Consider the following 17,310-nt stretch of genomic DNA (forward strand, 5'->3'; position numbering starts at 1 on the left):
TCAATTGAAAGAATAAAAAAATGTTACATTAAATCTCGCTAAAACAGAGTTCTGCAATTTTCTTTTAATGAACCTTTGAGCTCCATTTATTGCGAAAAACACCTCCGGTTCTTTCCCTGGGAACAAGAACTAAAATTCTTTCCCTCAAAAGAACAAAAATCGCGCTAACTTAAATCTTTTCTCGTTCAAATACATTCCTAGCGCTTAATACGCGTGGCGTTGTCTCGCACGCGTCACGCAAGAATTGGTAGTTGCGTCTCTCTCTCTCTACCCTTTACCTGCTCTCAATCCATTTCCTAATCATTGAGAACCGGTAATCCTTCTATTAAAAATTATTCCTAAACCTGACGTAACCAACTACCGATTTTTGGGGGCTCGTCCGGGATTGTGAGCGTGGTTTATCGCAAATGGAGACCAGAGCAAAATCCGATAAAGAAGAAGTAGATAAAAACTATAAAGCTGCGGTAGAACAATCGTCTAAACCAAGACAGACACAAACTCAGATACATACTTCGACACCTACTGTGTCCAAAAATCCACAACCTAAACAACCTATTCCTTTACAAACCATTACTGAAAGCGTATCTACTCCTTTGCCTGATATATCCGAGGTAACGGAGGGATCTACAATTAAATTAGACGATACCCGAATACCCCTGGCGCCAAAGCGACTACAAGCGTATTATAGCAAAGTTGAACCCGTAGTAGAACCTAAGAAAATGGCGAATACAAATCCGTTCGCCACATTAAAATACGCGGTAGAGGCGGTTCCCTTCTTTGATGGCAAAAACATCTCCATAAATTATTTTGTGGAAGGATGTGAGGAGGCAAAGAATATGTTGCCTTCCGAGGCCGAGGAACAATTCGCGAAAGTAATTCGAACGCGGATAACAGGCGAAGCTCGACGAACGATCCAGGGGATGGAATTTGATACCGTGGCTCAATTAACCAAATTTTTAGAGAACATTTTTGGACAAGATAAAAATGTTTATCAACTACAGGGGGAATTGGGCAGAGTATATCAAAAAAACGAAGAAGACGTAATCACGTATGCTAACAGAGTGAGACTTCTGGGAAACAGAATAATGGACGTGCACAAAAGAATGATTGATGATTATGAGCAATTAGCTAAAATTAGAAACACCTTAGAAAAAGATGTGTGCAAATGTTTTATACGAGGGTTAAAAGCAGAAATAGAACAAAGGGTAAAAAGGGATTTAGATGTGCATGAAACCGTCAATGATGCTTTAAATATAGAAAGAGAGCTACGTGAAATTACCGAAATACGACACGGTAAAGTCTCAGCCACCCCTAAATTATCGAATACAGATCGTTCTCGAGAAATTTGCCAGTTATGCCTCAAAGAAGGGCATGTTGCCTCGAACTGTAGGAAGTTAACGATACAAACAGGAAACCATTTAAATGCCCCAAACGAGATTTTAATTTGTCAAATTTGTAAAAAACGCGGACATAGTGCCGAAAAATGTCGGTTACGCGAAACCAATAACCGCCGGTTTATAAACTTAATTCAGGAAAATAAATTCAATTGTCAAATTTGTAATAAACCCGGTCACAATGCAAGAAATTGCAGATTTAATAATGGCAACGGTAATAATAACAATCAAGTCAGAACAACATTAATCTGTCAATGGTGCGACAAATCGGGGCACACCGCAAATAATTGTTGAAGGAAACAGCAAGAGTCGAGAACAACTGAGCATAAAACACGAATAACGTGTCAAATATGCGAAGGATTCGGTCATTCAGCCAAAGAATGCCGAAATAATGCAAGGCAAAACAGCTCTAAGGAGGTAGAGCACTGCCGCTACTGTAAAAAAGAAGGGCACATGTTAGATGATTGCGAATTAAGGATTGCTAATAACAAAAGGCGTGAAGCAATAAGTGCGGGAAACGCCAGTGGCCCCTCAAAGATGGGTGTGCAGCAGGGGTCCGGATCTCACACCCAGTTGTAACTCTCCGGAAATGAGTCAAAGAATAGAGCCCGAAATTCGCCCGGTCACGGTAAACTTAGATAGGCATAGTCATGTACCCACGATTCAAGTAAAGTTAAACAATCAAAATCAAAACGCGACTTTCATGTTAGATACAGGTTCAGGCCCGAATATAATTAAAGAAAATTTAATTTCAGATAAATTAAAAATCGATTACGGAAATATTTTGAGATTGAACGGAATAAATGATTATCCGGTGTATACTCTTGGAAGAGTAATAATGCCGTTATTTAAAAAACAAGTAAATTTTCACATTGTATCAAAAGATTTTCCGATTTCTCAAGCCGGAATATTGGGTAATGATTTTTTCAAACAAACAAATTCGCAAATAGACTATGCTGAAAGACATTTAGAAATATCGGGGGAAAGAATTTCATTTTCTACTCCCGAAACAATTACTGTTCCACCGCAGGGCGAATCTCTATTCTTTGTACGAATTTCAAATCCAGAGATTGAGGTCGGATATGTACCGCGAATGAAAGTCGTTCACGGTATTTATCTGGGAGATACCGTCGCTACCAACGAAGACGGAAAAGCTTACCTAAACATAATCAGTACACTGAACGAACCTATCGAAGTTCAGGTACCTACAATACAACTGCTACCGTTAAGCGAGATGCAGGAAGGAAACATCGAGAAGAGTAATAAAGAATGGCAGACCGTTGAAAAGTCGCGAGACTCCGAGGTCAAAGAAATCTATGACGGAGGAAATCATGATAGCAACGATCTCTGCCATCAAGACTTCAACGATGAAAAATTTCTTGAAGACAAAATCCAGAAGAAAATTAAAAGGAGAGAGGAAAATAAAATAAAGATTACACAGGAGAAGGATGCGGAGACATCGCCTGGTAACAACCTTAACGAAATCAATAATGGGGGAAATTTCCAAACCCCGTCCCAAGAAGAAAAATATATAAATTTAATTGCCCAGGAGAAGGATGCCAGGACATCGCCGGGAAATATAATAAATAAAGAGGTAAATCTCCAAGCCTCACGAGTAGAATCTAAAATTTCCAAAGATTCAATTCCTGTCAATCACGAGGAGGGAAATTTCCAAACCTCACTACGTGATATGACCCCCTCCAGTAATTCCAGAATGGATCCATTGAAAATGATAAAGGAATTAAAATTTCCGCGAGTCAGAGAACCCGGAAATAATGAAATTATTCCCTCTCACATTACCTTCGAAGAATTAACGGAGAAGTTACATTTATACGATAAATGTAAAATTAATAATAATAAAAATAAAACTACAATTAACAAACCGTCTTCAAGAATCTCAACCTCCATGGAAAAACAATCACGACAAATAATAGAAGAATCTATGACTTATCGTCCAAACCAAAGAAAAAGAAAGGATAAAATTAGTGCGCAATGCTTGGCCATAATAAACGAGCAGGAAAATAAGCGCCTCTCTGAAATAATAGAATTATTGCGTTTAGAGCACATAAGCGCTAACGAAAAGGAAAACGTAACAGATCTCATTAAAAAGAGCCAAGACAGATTTCACATACCCGGAAAAAAACTGACCTGCACTCAGGTACTGCAACATCAGATACCCACAACGGATGACCAACCGATTAACACCCGGCAGTATCGGTTTCCACAAAAACATAAGGAAGAAATAAATAAACAAGTGGACGAACTGTTGAAAGGAGGGATAGTAAAACCTTCACAGTCACCGTATAATACACCCATATGGATCGTGCCAAAGAAAGACGATTCACAAGGAAATAAACGATGGAGAATGGTGTTGGATTTCAGAAGCCTCAATGAAAAAACAATTGGAGACGCTTATCCATTACCTAACATCGTTGATATACTGGATCAGTTAGGCGGTGCTAAATATTTCTCCGTCTGTGATCTAGCTTCCGGATTTCATCAGATAAAAATGGATCCGAAGGATAGCCATAAAACGGCTTTCACAACTCCGTTCGGGCACTATGAATTCGAAAGAATGCCCTTCGGACTAAAAAACGCGCCTGCAACCTTCCAAAGGTTAATGGATCTAGTACTAACAGGATTGCAGGGGCGCGAATTATTTGTGTATATGGATGACATAGTCATATATGCAAAAACATTAGAAGAACATGAAAGGAAATTCAATTTATTAATACAGCGGTTACGAGAAGCGAACCTGAAATTACAGCCAGATAAGTGTGAATTTTTAAAATCAAAGGTAACTTATCTCGGTCATGTAATTAGCAAAGACGGCGTAACGCCAGACCCGAAAAAGCTGGAAGCCGTCAAATCATTTTCACGACCCAAAACGTTTAAGAACATTAAACAATTTCTGGGTTTGGCGGGATATTACCGCAGGTTCATACCTAGCTTCTCAAAACTGGCTAAACCATTAACCGCGTTATTAAAAAATGACACAGCATTTGAATGGACTTCAAATCAAGAAGAAGCATTCGAATCGCTGAAGCAAAAATTATGTGAAGAACCCGTATTACAATATCCGGATTTTTCACAACCGTTCATCTTAACTACGGACGCTTCAGGAATAGCTGTAGGAGGAATTTTGTCACAGGGAATAATAAACAAAGATCAACCCGTGGCATATGCATCACGAACATTGACGGAGAATGAGGTAAAATACGACACGTACGAGAAAGAAGCACTAGCAATAGTCTATTGTGTGAAACATTTTCGACCATACCTATACGGTCGGAAATTCACTTTAGTCACGGATCATAAACCATTGCTTTGGTTCAAAAATGCGCAAGATGCAAATATGCGCATATTACGATGGCGATTAAAATTAGCCGAGTATGACTACGATGTAGTATACAAGGCCGGAAAAACGAATGTAAACGCAGATGCATTGTCAAGAAATCTTGTAGAAGAAAAGCAATGCAACATAATTAAGCCTATGAAAAAATTAAATCCGAACGATCCTAAAGATGCTGAATTAATCGCGCAAATGCTAGAAGAATCCGATAATGACAGTGAAGAAGACGACGATTACAAATTATATTTATCTGATGAGGAAGAAATAGAAAAGGAAATTAATAAAAATGAAATAAGCAAAAATGATTCAATACCATTTACGGAACAGGAATTAAATGAACCATCACAGGAGATTGTGGAAAAAGCGTTAATTCATGAACCACCAGAAGAACACCAAATACAAACACGAAGCCTTACAGCAAAAAAGGCAAGGACAGAACTATTAAAAGACAAGGAAATCAAAAAGGAGGACGAGCAGGTAGATGAATCTGACAAGGAAAGAGAGAGCGACAGTGGAAGTGAAGATGAGAGTGAGACAGAGGAAAATAGAAATTTACCCGTTGTTACAGATATTCAAGATATACCTAACAACATAATTGAAACACGCGACTTATTATTCTTACGAAAAGATAATATCACATACTTCACTGACATTGAAGGAAATCCTTTGGATTCTGGTTCACAAAAATTATTTGAGAGAAATGAATTACCGAAAATTAAAACGCTTGCTTTAGGGGAAGCGCAACCGATTAAATACAAGAAATATTATCACATTATTTTACCAATTAGCGAAGGAGTCCGGGAAGGACCAACTTTAACTTTGCAATACATATCTACAGCCATAAAAAATTTGCGAATAATCTCCGATGAACTAAATTTGCAAACAGTTAGTATTGCGAAAACCGATCTAATAAACAATGTACCTTGGGGCGAAATTAAAAACTTGCTACATATAATTTTCTTAAACTCACCTACGAAATTAATAATTTGCAACGGAGCAATAAAATATCCTCCCAGAGATCTCCGATCGTCAATAATCGGAGAAATGCATTGTTCACCAACGGGGGGACATCGCGGAGTAAATAAAACATACAATAGAATTAAACATAAATACTACTGGGAAAATTTAAAACAAGAAGTTCACCTATATATTCAGCAATGTCTACAGTGTCAGTTAAAAAAATTAGTCAGGGTGAAAACCAAACAACCCATGCTAATAACTGACACACCGGGAGCATCTTTTGACAAAATTGCCATGGATATTGTAGGGCCTCTGCCAAGAACAGACAGAGGAAATAAATATATTCTGACCATGCAAGACCAGCTGACAAAATTCTGCATGGGCGTACCATTACAAAATCAGACATCCGAAACAATAGCTGAAGTATTTGTAGACAGATTTATCTGTGTATTAGGCGCCCCAAAGGCAATCTTAACCGATCAAGGAAGGAATTTCGTGAGTGAATTAATCAAGAAAGTGGCGAAAATATTTAGAATACGAAAATTTCGTACTACAGCATTTCACCCGCAATCAAACGGCTCGTTAGAGAGATCTCACCACGCTCTCGGCGAATATTTAAAGCAATACGCCAATGAACAAAAGGAATGGGACAAATGGGTCGGACTCGCCATGTTCAACTATAATACTTGTGTACATGAAGCAACAAAACATACACCATACGAACTAGTATTCGGGAAAATAGCCAGAGTACCGACAAACGAACCACTCGGTCCGGAGGAAAAATTAGCCAATTACGATGATTATTTGATAAGCTTAGTTACACAACTCCATAATTTGCAGGTTAATGCCTTCAGAAATGTAACTGAAGCAAAAGAAAAATCTAAAAAACATTACGACAAGAAAATAAATCCGAAAATTTTTAAACCCGGCGACTATGTGTTTTTATTAAAAGGGCCAAAGCCAGGAAAATTTGGCAATCAATATACAGGGCCCCACGAAGTTTTAGAAATCTTAAATAAAAACAATGTGAGAATAAGAATTAAGAAAAATACAAAAGTAGTACATCCAAACAGACTCCGAGTATCATATATAAAACCGAACGGATGAGAATAAAAAAAAAATTATATTTTCAGATGGATTCGAGATTTAAATGGATTATTGTCACGGTCATCTTAGCACATATTACTAAAAAAGCATACGGAATAATCGGTTATGATTGTGGATCGGCGAATTTAAATATTACAACCTTATCGTTACTGGATGTTGAAAACTGCAATATACCGTTAACGCAGCCTCAGGTAGACCGAACCTACATACAACTGCTGCAATTATCTAAATTCGAGGGAATACCTGTAATACAGTGTAAAGTTTCAATAAATCGAAATGTATACCATTGCGGAATGCACTCACATATTTCAACGGTAGCCAACGGGCAAGCCGAATATATTTTCGAGACTACAGTCGATCAATGCAAGAAGATGCACGCAACAGGATCATTCTCATTCTCAACATATAACCATGTTTACGGATTAAAAGTAAATCAAACGGTAATGCGACCGATTACGCTTGCAGGAACTGCAAGTACCGACGGACATTGTTCCGGCAGTTATTATTCAGACCCTTACGGAAGCTGGGACAATGTTGTTGTACAAGCCATAATAACAATTACTTTAATTACTCATCAAGCTACTGTTAATTTGGAGGCGAATCAGATTCGCCTAAGATCAGGAACTGTATGTACTTACACAGATAATAATTGCATCGATATCGATGGGGGTTATACATTCTGGCAAACATTACCGACCGATTATTGCAAATTCAATAACTACGATATTTTATATGAAGGATATGCAAACCGAATGCTCGATACACTCTATGAAAAACCGCAAATAGTATACTCATTATCTACGCATGATATAACATTTGCATTAACCAAGACAGGAGAAGAACCGTTATGTGGATATACTTTGACAAAAACCGAGCATCCTAAATTATTAATTTTGGAAACCACGAAAGGAGATTCATTTGCACAAAAGCGACCATTATCCGTCGAAAATTTAGACATATTTACTTATGTAAACTCAAAATTTGTATACGTAGAAAAACATATCCGCTCGCAAATGAATTCATTATATCGAGATGTACTAAAACAACGCTGCAATTTAGAACAACAAGTATTGAAAAATGCATTAAGTATTGCAGTAAATTCACCTGACGTATTTGCATATCAAATAATGAAAGGGCCTGGATATATGGCTGTTATCTCCGGAGAAATTGTACACATAATAAAATGTACACCTGTTGATGTAAAAATTCAACATATAAAAGAATGTTATTCCGAATTGCCAGTACTTAAAAATAACGAAACGTATTTCTTATCACCACAAACTCATATATTAACCAGAACCGGAACTCAAATCTCATGCAATCGAGTAATACCTCCTATGTATTTCTTAAACGACGGATGTTATCGAATGATACCCACACCGGAACGAACCTTACCCCCCACCACAATAAAGCCTATGACTAAACCAACATGGCATTATACAAATCCAGGATCACTTGCAGCCAGCGGAATTTACAGTGAAAAAGATTTCGAACATCTAAGGGATCACATAATGTTCCCCGCAGAACGACCTGCGCTACTTAATACAGTAGCAAGGGGAGTAATGGGAGAACCTACAACGATACATGGAGGGTTAATTTCTAATCTCATGGATGAGGCATCAATAGAGAAAGTAGCAACCTCCGCATGGAATAAAATGTGGAGTAAATTTTTGGTTTTTGGAAATATCAGCGCCGGAATGTTAGGAATATTTCTGTGCATTCGCGGAGTTAAATTAATTCTCGACACTCTCGTTCATGGGTACGCGCTGCATACGGTATACGGATGGTCTCTGTATTTAATCGGAGCCATCTGGGACTCACTAACACAACTATTATTACACTTAGGAGAAAAGAGACAAAAATATGAAAAACCAAGCGCACCAAAAATGCCTGAGCCAGAGATTGAAAAACAACAAAAAAATGAATTGCCTCCTATTAAAGAACCTGAAATGAATCACGAGGAGGAACAGGAACGACATTATCCTCTTCTTCCAGCCCGAGAGAATGCAACGTATTCTCTACAACTACGACACTAAAAAACTTCAATTTAATCATATTACATGTAATACCATACATGCAACAGATTTTTCTTTACGACCGTATTTACTTCGTGTATTTCCGTACACGAAACAGACTTTCATTTTTTTTTTTATAATTCATGTCCATGGAATCTTTAAAATAAAAATCAGAATATCTTTTTCTTTATTATTAAAGAAACATTTTGTTTTAGAATAAGAAGAAAGAAGTAAGAAAGAAGAAAAAAAAGGAGTAAGAAGAAAGAAAAGGAAAACTAATATGGCAACCATTTCCTATATTGACACCCATCAGCTGACTCGCTCCCCGCTAGAAGTGCAAGTGTTGGAGGTGGAGTCGCCAACCCTTTTTTGGGTGAAGATAAAAAATGGAGAGGGGGAGCTGAACGAGCTCCTCCAATACTTGTCGATTCGAATGAATCGTATAGGGAAGAACCTAACGCTGGCGCCGGATTGCGTCAAGGTGGGGACGACGGTCGCTGTCAAAGAGAAGAGACGGTGGCAGAGGGGGATCGTGACGGAAGTAACCTCGCACACTGACGTCACGATCCACCTACGAGATTGGGGGCGGAAAATTCACCGGCGAAAATTTGATTGCTGCCGTCTGGAAGAGAGGTTTATGGAGCAGCCGTGGCAAGCCGTACCATGCGGGACGTATGGTATCAGGCCCACCAACCCCTCCGGATGAACCGAGCGGGACACTGCCCTTGCTAGGGCCCTATTAGAGAAGCAATGGGGCCAAATCCGGATAATCCGGCCATCCTGGGGAGAGTTCGCAGAGGTGAAATTCTCCATCCAGGGTAAGAGCGATTTCCAAGACCGAGACCTGGCAAATGCGCTCGAACACATCGGGGTTGCGTACAAGAGCCCCGGAGTGATATTAAATTATAAATCCGGGCCCAACAATGTTGAGCAACAGGTCAGCCTGCGCCGGCTAAGAATGGCGGGGCAAATCTAATTTTAAGTCATTATTATCACTTTTAATACTACCATTATTAAATCATATATACACGTAATTATAAGTTATAATAAACGCATATATATACAATAGTATGTTACTCATTAGTAAGTTAAGGATTTTTATATTAGGCATATAATAATCATTTAAAAAAAAAAAAAAAACCCTTAGTAAGAAAAGCGAACTATATAATAAGTATGTATTGGTTTTTTTTTTAATCATTATAAATATACAAATATTTCTTCTTTTTTTAAAAAAAATTTGAAATAGTTATTCTTTTTGAGAAACACCAACCCGTTATGAATAATCTTAAGCGTAAAATAGTTTGACTAGAATACATAAACGAACAATGAAAAGGTTGTTATTAATCTAAACATATAAGTATATATAAATATACAGGGTGTCCCAGACCAATGTCACTTTTTTTTAATAGTAGGTAGAACTCGTCGAAATAAGACGAAAAGTCTTATATTATTTTTCAAAATTCGCAACCGTTAACGAGATATCAATTAAAATGTAAACGTGTGCGAGCGACAAGGAAGCGCAGACTGAGCGAGCGCGCGATAGACGGCGGCAAGTATCGCTTAAAGAGAATAGGCGGAACTAGCGCGTAGCGAGCGAGACAAAGAGACAACGCGCGTTGTCGCTTTATTTTGCTCGCGTGTCGTCGCATCGTCTCGCTCACGCGTTGCCTCCTTGTCTCGCTCGCTACGCGCTAGTTCCGCCCATTCTCTTTAAGCGATACTCGCCGTCGTCTATCGCGCGCTCGCTCAGTCTGCGCTTCCTTGTCGCTCGCACACGTTTACATTTTAATTGATATTTCGTTAACGGTTGCAAATTTTGAAAAATAATATAAGACTTTTCGTCTTATTTTAACGAGTTTTACCTACCATTAAAAAAAAGTGACGTTGGTCTGGGACACCCTGTATATGCTTTATGTTCAATATTTCCTCAGTCAGAAAAATATTTAAAAAATTCCGTCAAAGGTAGGAATTGTGAGTCGCATTTATTATTCTTCCTTCATCTTAACGCGCCGCGCTGTGCACTCGATGACCATTTTAAAAATCTCTGGACGCATGGACGATCAGTCACGCTTAATATCAAAACTACAATGACTTAGTTTAGGGATGGTTAAGGGCGGGCTGTTCGTCCGTATGAAAGGACAAGGGATCTCTCCATTCGGCTCGAGGGGGTTGCTCCGCTGCTTGTATTTCCCTCCTTCATTATGATAGGGTAGCTCTTGCCCTACCAACTCTCCCCACGTCTCCCACCCTCGTGTCCTTGCCGTTTTAAGGCGCGTGTTAAGTCCAAGTTACGCAATATGATTTTTTCTAATTTGTTTTATTTCTTTTCCTATAAAGAATTAGGTCTGCAATTTTTATTTAGATTTTAATTAAATGTTACAATTAAAAAAAAAATGATTTTTCTCTCACGCGAATACAATTATTATAATGAAATAAACTAAAAGTATCCTGACGTCTGACAAGAGCTTTACACGTGCGTTTGTTACGCGTTGGTGCGTTTATCTCGAGGATACGCGAGCGTGACTATCTCCCTCGAGCGCAGAGTCTCGCCCTTGAACGTAGGGTTGCTGAAATTTCTCGCGAGTACAAGAACGCAGGCTTCCTCACTACGCTAATTGTCGCCCGTGACTTTCATTTACGAACACCGACTACAACGTGAACTTTTATTAAATATAAATATAATAATTATTAATTACTTGGTGCAAAAATCTGTACGAAAGTATGCATTTCTTTGATAGTAGATTTATAACGCGTTGCAATGTGCTTAATGCTGGCATTATTTTTCGACAAATCGGTGACAAAGTCGCACGTTTAGGGGACGTATGTGTAAGAAAGTCGTGCGCGCGGTTGGTATTTAAAACCCCGCGACACGACCCTACGATTTTTTGAGTCAGAGCTCGAACACAAAGTGCCAATCGAGGGATATTCGTTTGTTATGACGTTTAGCTAAAAATTAAATACGGCACGAGGCCATTTAACGATTTGGTACGGCTGTTGCCTCCTGGGGCTGTTACGGCGCACGATTCTCACGTTACGACGTCGCGATACTGGCGTCTAAACACGGTCTCAAATTCGTGATCAATAAACTACGCGAGCTATCAGCCGTGGCGGTCCCTCGCCCTCTCCCGTTTCAAAATGCAACAAAATATGCTTAGTTGCATACCTATATCAATCTACAACAATCACAAGACAATCTATTCAAGGTTAAATCACCGTTATTCCACGTAAATCTTTTCTACTCGCGGCGCCACACGTGTCACCGTTGCGTTTTAATGAAACGAGACTTTGCCCCATAGAGTAACGTAACAAATAATTATAAGATCAATTTCCCAGAAGCGTTTTCCTCTCGTTATCTATCTAAAACTCCCTACGGTCACAAACAAACGCGTTATCAAATATCGATACGCGGGGGATTGGTTCTGATTCTCGTCACAGAAGCATCCCTGAATCTTGGCTAAGAAGTTAAAAAAAAATATATAAAAAATGAGAGAAAAAAAAAAAGAAAGAAAATAGGGTACACCGGAAGCTTTCTCAGAAAGAAGTCAATTTGTGAGGTGATACCTTCGTGGTCGCACAATTTTCCTTCTTTCGCCCCCGACCCTCGTGCGGATTTAATTAGCCTGCCACCGCGGTTGTGCAACATTCGTGTCACGCGTCGTCGATTTTCAAGCGCGTTGACGCGAGTCGGTTTATTTTCTTTCTTCGGGCCCTCACACGTTTCGCGTGAGAGCGGCTTTGTCGCGCTGGACCGGCGCGCACGAAAGACGCGTGGAAATTCGAGTTGCGCGTGTAGAATTGCGGGTTGCACGCGCGCTGCTCACATTGCGTCGGCTTCACGAGACGATGTTTGCCGGTTCGCAGGCAATATTGTAACACTTAAGTGGAGCGCGCTTCGAGGTGCGAGGAAAAAAATTCGAGCGAGAGGGCGAAGGGAGGCCTCGGGAATACATTGTACCGTCTACCGGAGTTCAACGCGCGGACACGAAACACCACAACGTCGTCGATCACCGAAGCTGATCCTCGACGCGAGAAAATTATAATTCGAGACGCGAAGGGGAGAAATATCGAGATACATAAGATGTCCGAGAATCAAATGACACGGCAACGACAATGGTAGCGGTATCGAGAATAATAATCAGCAGCTTCTCCTCGCGCGGCTCCTGCAAAGTTTAAACGTTGTTCGTATCTGTCAACATTTAGATACTGTTTCCGCGATAATTTATAAGCTGCCTAGAGTTCGAATTATCGACTTCCGTGAGAAAATCTTTTGTCTGCGTTTGCGAGAAATTTCCCTGTAAAGTATCTATGAAAAAAAAAAAAAAAGAATCTAAATTTTGATAAAGCAAGCTACGAAAATGACGCTTATTTCCACGACGAAACGGACACGTTATCGAAAAATGTCCCTTAAATAATTCGATTCCGTTGGCAGCGTTCACCCTGCAGTCGTGCTTGCGACGACTGGGTTCTTATACGTCGTGTCTGGGGATCGTACGTGAATCATACGTGGTCAGCACAATGCAAGAAAAACACGGCGAGTCGGCCGAGATGAACGTAGTTCCTGGTATCGTCGAGTGTTGGACGCACTTCACGCGCGAGTACACGCGATTGCAACTCGAATACAGATGGAATTATCTGTCTGAGGAATGCGCCGCGTGACAAGAGCGATAGAAATTATCTAGGTGTATATCGCGAATCGTCATCTGATATACATATCCTGAATAAATGTCTGTGAGAAAGTAACGAAATGAAGTGAAATCTCAGAAGAGGCCAATAAAAAAGAAAAAAAGAAAGACAAAGGAACAAGGAATTGCTCATTCCGTTGCATCCCTTCACAGAAACTTCATTCCTTCTCTCGTATAAAAATATAATTAGCCGGTGATCTTGTCCGCGTATTCTTAAATATTCAGCGTTAACTACCTCGGAAATTAAATCTGAGATTAAAATTCTATTAGAGTAAAATCCACTCATAAAATTAATGAAGAATGCAAGTTGCTCATCTTCTTATTAAAATATTATCCGCCAAAAGATCTAATCACTTTTAATGATTCGAACGCGCTCTCCGGCCTGAAATTAATAAATAAAAATTGTTTCCCGGTTAATAATCATTGTTCAATAAATGATTAATTCAATAAATAATTATTTAAATGTAAGTGGAAGCCTCGTGCTTTTAAAAATATATACGTTTTAATACAAGCCTCGGCGTATCTAAACGCTCTTTTCGCAAGCGCATCCCTTAGAACCGACGCGAATACTCCATGTTGTCGTACGACCGACGACAAATCGGATACCCCGCCCGCTACGAAATGACTGCGGGGGATGAAATCTGGCGATTCGATTGTTTGTTCTTTTAGTGCGACAGCTACGAACTAACGGCGCGGCGTATTTTCGGCATAAACTTCGTGCTGTATGCCCGGGCACGCAGTATGCTAATAATTTGAGCCGCCGTCCCGGTGATCTTATGTCACTGACGTCGACGTGGAAATCAAAACGGGGTTTTCTGCTGCACAAGCGCTGCTTAATTTGATCGTAAAAGTTCATTAAAAAAAATTTCTTTTCAACGGCGTGACTTACGTGCAGGTTATATTCGATTCACCTGAGACCAAAACCGCATCACAATGCTTTTTCGTGAATAGGCATAGTCTTCTTTTCTTTCTTAAAATATAAAAACTCAAAAAAAAGAAAGCTTTCTTAGAAAAAGCAGCAACATGTGGTTTGCATTAGCCCATATATGCCTTTGAAACCGTCACGCTACGATCACAATGGAATATTTGAAAAACAAGAACTTGTTAATTACCTTAGTTATAAAAAAGCTTTTACTTGATTAATACTTCCACAATGAAAAGTTAATGAATTATCGAGTAAGAATTTTTTTGAAGAAATTTTTGTGGAAATGCTTAGACACTGTATGTATAGACAAATATGAAAAGATGAATTGAACATATATCCGTGTTGCTGCTTGTCGATTTTCTGGTAGCAACGACGGTGGGTTGGTTCAGCGAGAAAATGCCTCGGTCGCTTTTGTGCGTGACCGTCTGAATGCAATACGGACGGGCGCGAGCTTGCAACTACGTCGGGGCTTAACCTCGGTCTCACCTACATTTTCGACTATGGCATTGCCCATTCTGATATCGGCATTGCCAGCCAGCCAGATTATTTCTCGGTCGCGCTCTTACGCCCTCCCCCGTCTCAAGCCGGAATCCGGCAAAAAGATGAGGGCTCCGCGGGTGTGCGCGCAATTCATCATCCCCAATCGGCCGAGAAACCCGAGGCCTGAACCCATTCAGCGATTGTGCTACGCAACGGCATCGCGTGTGCCTGCGCATTTAAACGCGTTAAAGTTACTGTAGGTCGTAATTCCAACATTCAACCGGCGACATCTTAACGATCGACGACTTTTATTTTGCGATTTGGGCCACGAATGATCCGAGCATCTTTGCGACGGAGCGTAAAAATCCCCTGTGATCTCGCAACATACGAAAGAGCGGCATTATAAAGGGAAATGTTTCTCCAACCACAATCGTTACTACAATTTTAATTAAAATACAAATATTAAGCAAAGCTTTGTTATTTGAAAAAAATTTTTCATTAGCAAATTGTCGAGTAGAATCCCGTGCAATTTTATTTGAATTTCAAGCTAAGTGGAACAGGAGATGGAATCGCCGCATTAATTAAAACGAAACACCGTGGAAGAAGACTAAGAAAGATCGTTCTCCGTGTACAGTAAAACACGGCCGACACTTTCAATCGTTAATGTCGAGTCTGAGATGCTTGCGCTGGATATAAAAAATAAGGGTCGAAGATGGTAAAAAAAAAAGAAAAAAAAATATTAAAAAAAAGCAACAACAAAAAACATGGTAGGTGTAATTTAGGGATGGAGGTTGATCGAACGCGTAATGGGAATTTACTCGACGTCGGATAATGGCGAGTGGCAAGCACGTAGTCCCTCTAAATCAGATAACACCGCGATTTCGACGCGGGGAGCGTAACACCTATTTACCCTGGCGCACGGCGCGGAATAGAGACGCCGCACAACACGGTTCGCTGCGGAATAACGCGCGTGCGAATGTGTCATTTCTCATGGATGCGCGGCCTCATCCCGCGCGGCTACGAGAGGGTAGGACGCGCGACGGCATTACGATACGAAAATAACGGCCGGCCGGCCGGACACGTGTGCAAATCCCGGCAAATATTATCCTCCGCCCGTATCGCACGCCTGTGTATATCGGGTACACTCTCCTCCCGCGTATTTGCGCGAAAACTACCCCGGCATGCATCCGCGCGCAAGGGTGTTCTCCGTTTTCCATACCGAGGTATCTCCGGCGATCATCCCTCGAGCGACGGGCTCGGCACCGTTCCGCACGATCTACATACATAACGCCGAGGACGGTCGTCTTTCACTTCCCTTCTCGCATAAGAAATGTCGCAATAAAAATAATAAGTTACATAGGTCCTGACTTCTCCGAGCAAACCCGTCACGTTAACGTTCCGTACGCGATTTACCGCCCATTCTTTTCTCGCTTCGCGTCGCGCGTCATAAGACACGTAAAGCTGAACGTTTTGCGTTCTATTCCGTTGCAAAGTGCGCGATTGCAAGTAGTACAGCGCGAAATCATATCGAGAATCGTACAAATGCGCGTTTCAATTTACGATTTTGTTAAAAATTGAAAATATTTAATTTTCTTTTTTTATTTTATGTAAATCGACAAAATTTTGCTCGCAAAAAATAATTGCAGTTAGGTAATATTTTCTCCTCCCAGTCTACTGGCTTTCGTACGCGAGAGACTTTTTTACGTAACTCTTTTTTTTTTTTTTTTTTTTTTATTTCGACGTATAAAACAGTATTGGTAATCGTTATCGAATTTAATACCGTTTCTCGTTTTATACACGCGGGCGATTCGGCAATTTCGACGCATATAGCGCAATCGACGTATCTAGATAATTGCATGTCATTCTTTCCGCGTCGTCCCTCCTCGGTTTCTCTTTTATCTGTGCAAAAAGGTCGGGATTTATCTGAGCGAGCGCCAGGTGAATCCATGAGATTAGAAGAAAGATCCGTTAATTGGACGACGGGGGGGGCAGATACCGATGGCCGCAAATTGGATTGCCCCATCCTCACTCGTTCCGCTTACTTACTATACCTCGAATATCGATTATAGTCGTAATAGTATGTAATATCTGGAAAAATCGGCGAACGAGCGGGGATTTTATTAAATAAAGAGCAACGAACGGACGCGTTATCGGGAAACGCTGATTAATAAATCAAAAGTTCTCGCTACTCTATTTACGCGCGTTGTGAAAATTTCATTATTTCAACGGAACTTAACGGGAACTGAAATGCGAACGTTCGAAGTGGCATTGCAGTTTCGATTGCGGCGAAAATCGTTATTTTACGTAATGTATAACGTAACTTTTACGGTGGAAAATAAAATACATTGACTCTTGCCGCAAATCACTTGTAAAAACACTATCGTTGTCTAGCAGA

At 40.1% G+C, this 17,310-nt stretch overlaps 1 protein-coding gene across 1 annotated transcript; it reads left to right on the forward strand.

Moving 5' to 3' along the window:
- The first annotated feature begins 6,460 nt into the window (after positions 1-6,460).
- Positions 6,461-9,307, forward strand: LOC139108136 (uncharacterized). Its single transcript, XM_070666209.1, has one exon. It carries the CDS (start codon positions 6,810-6,812, stop codon positions 8,847-8,849), a length of 2,040 nt encoding a protein of 679 aa, XP_070522310.1. The 5' UTR covers positions 6,461-6,809; the 3' UTR covers positions 8,850-9,307.
- Positions 9,308-17,310: the final 8,003 nt, after the last annotated feature.

The sequence above is a fragment of the Cardiocondyla obscurior genome, linkage group LG14, assembly GCF_019399895.1.
Source record: "Cardiocondyla obscurior isolate alpha-2009 linkage group LG14, Cobs3.1, whole genome shotgun sequence".
Classification (NCBI taxonomy): domain Eukaryota; kingdom Metazoa; phylum Arthropoda; class Insecta; order Hymenoptera; family Formicidae; genus Cardiocondyla; species Cardiocondyla obscurior.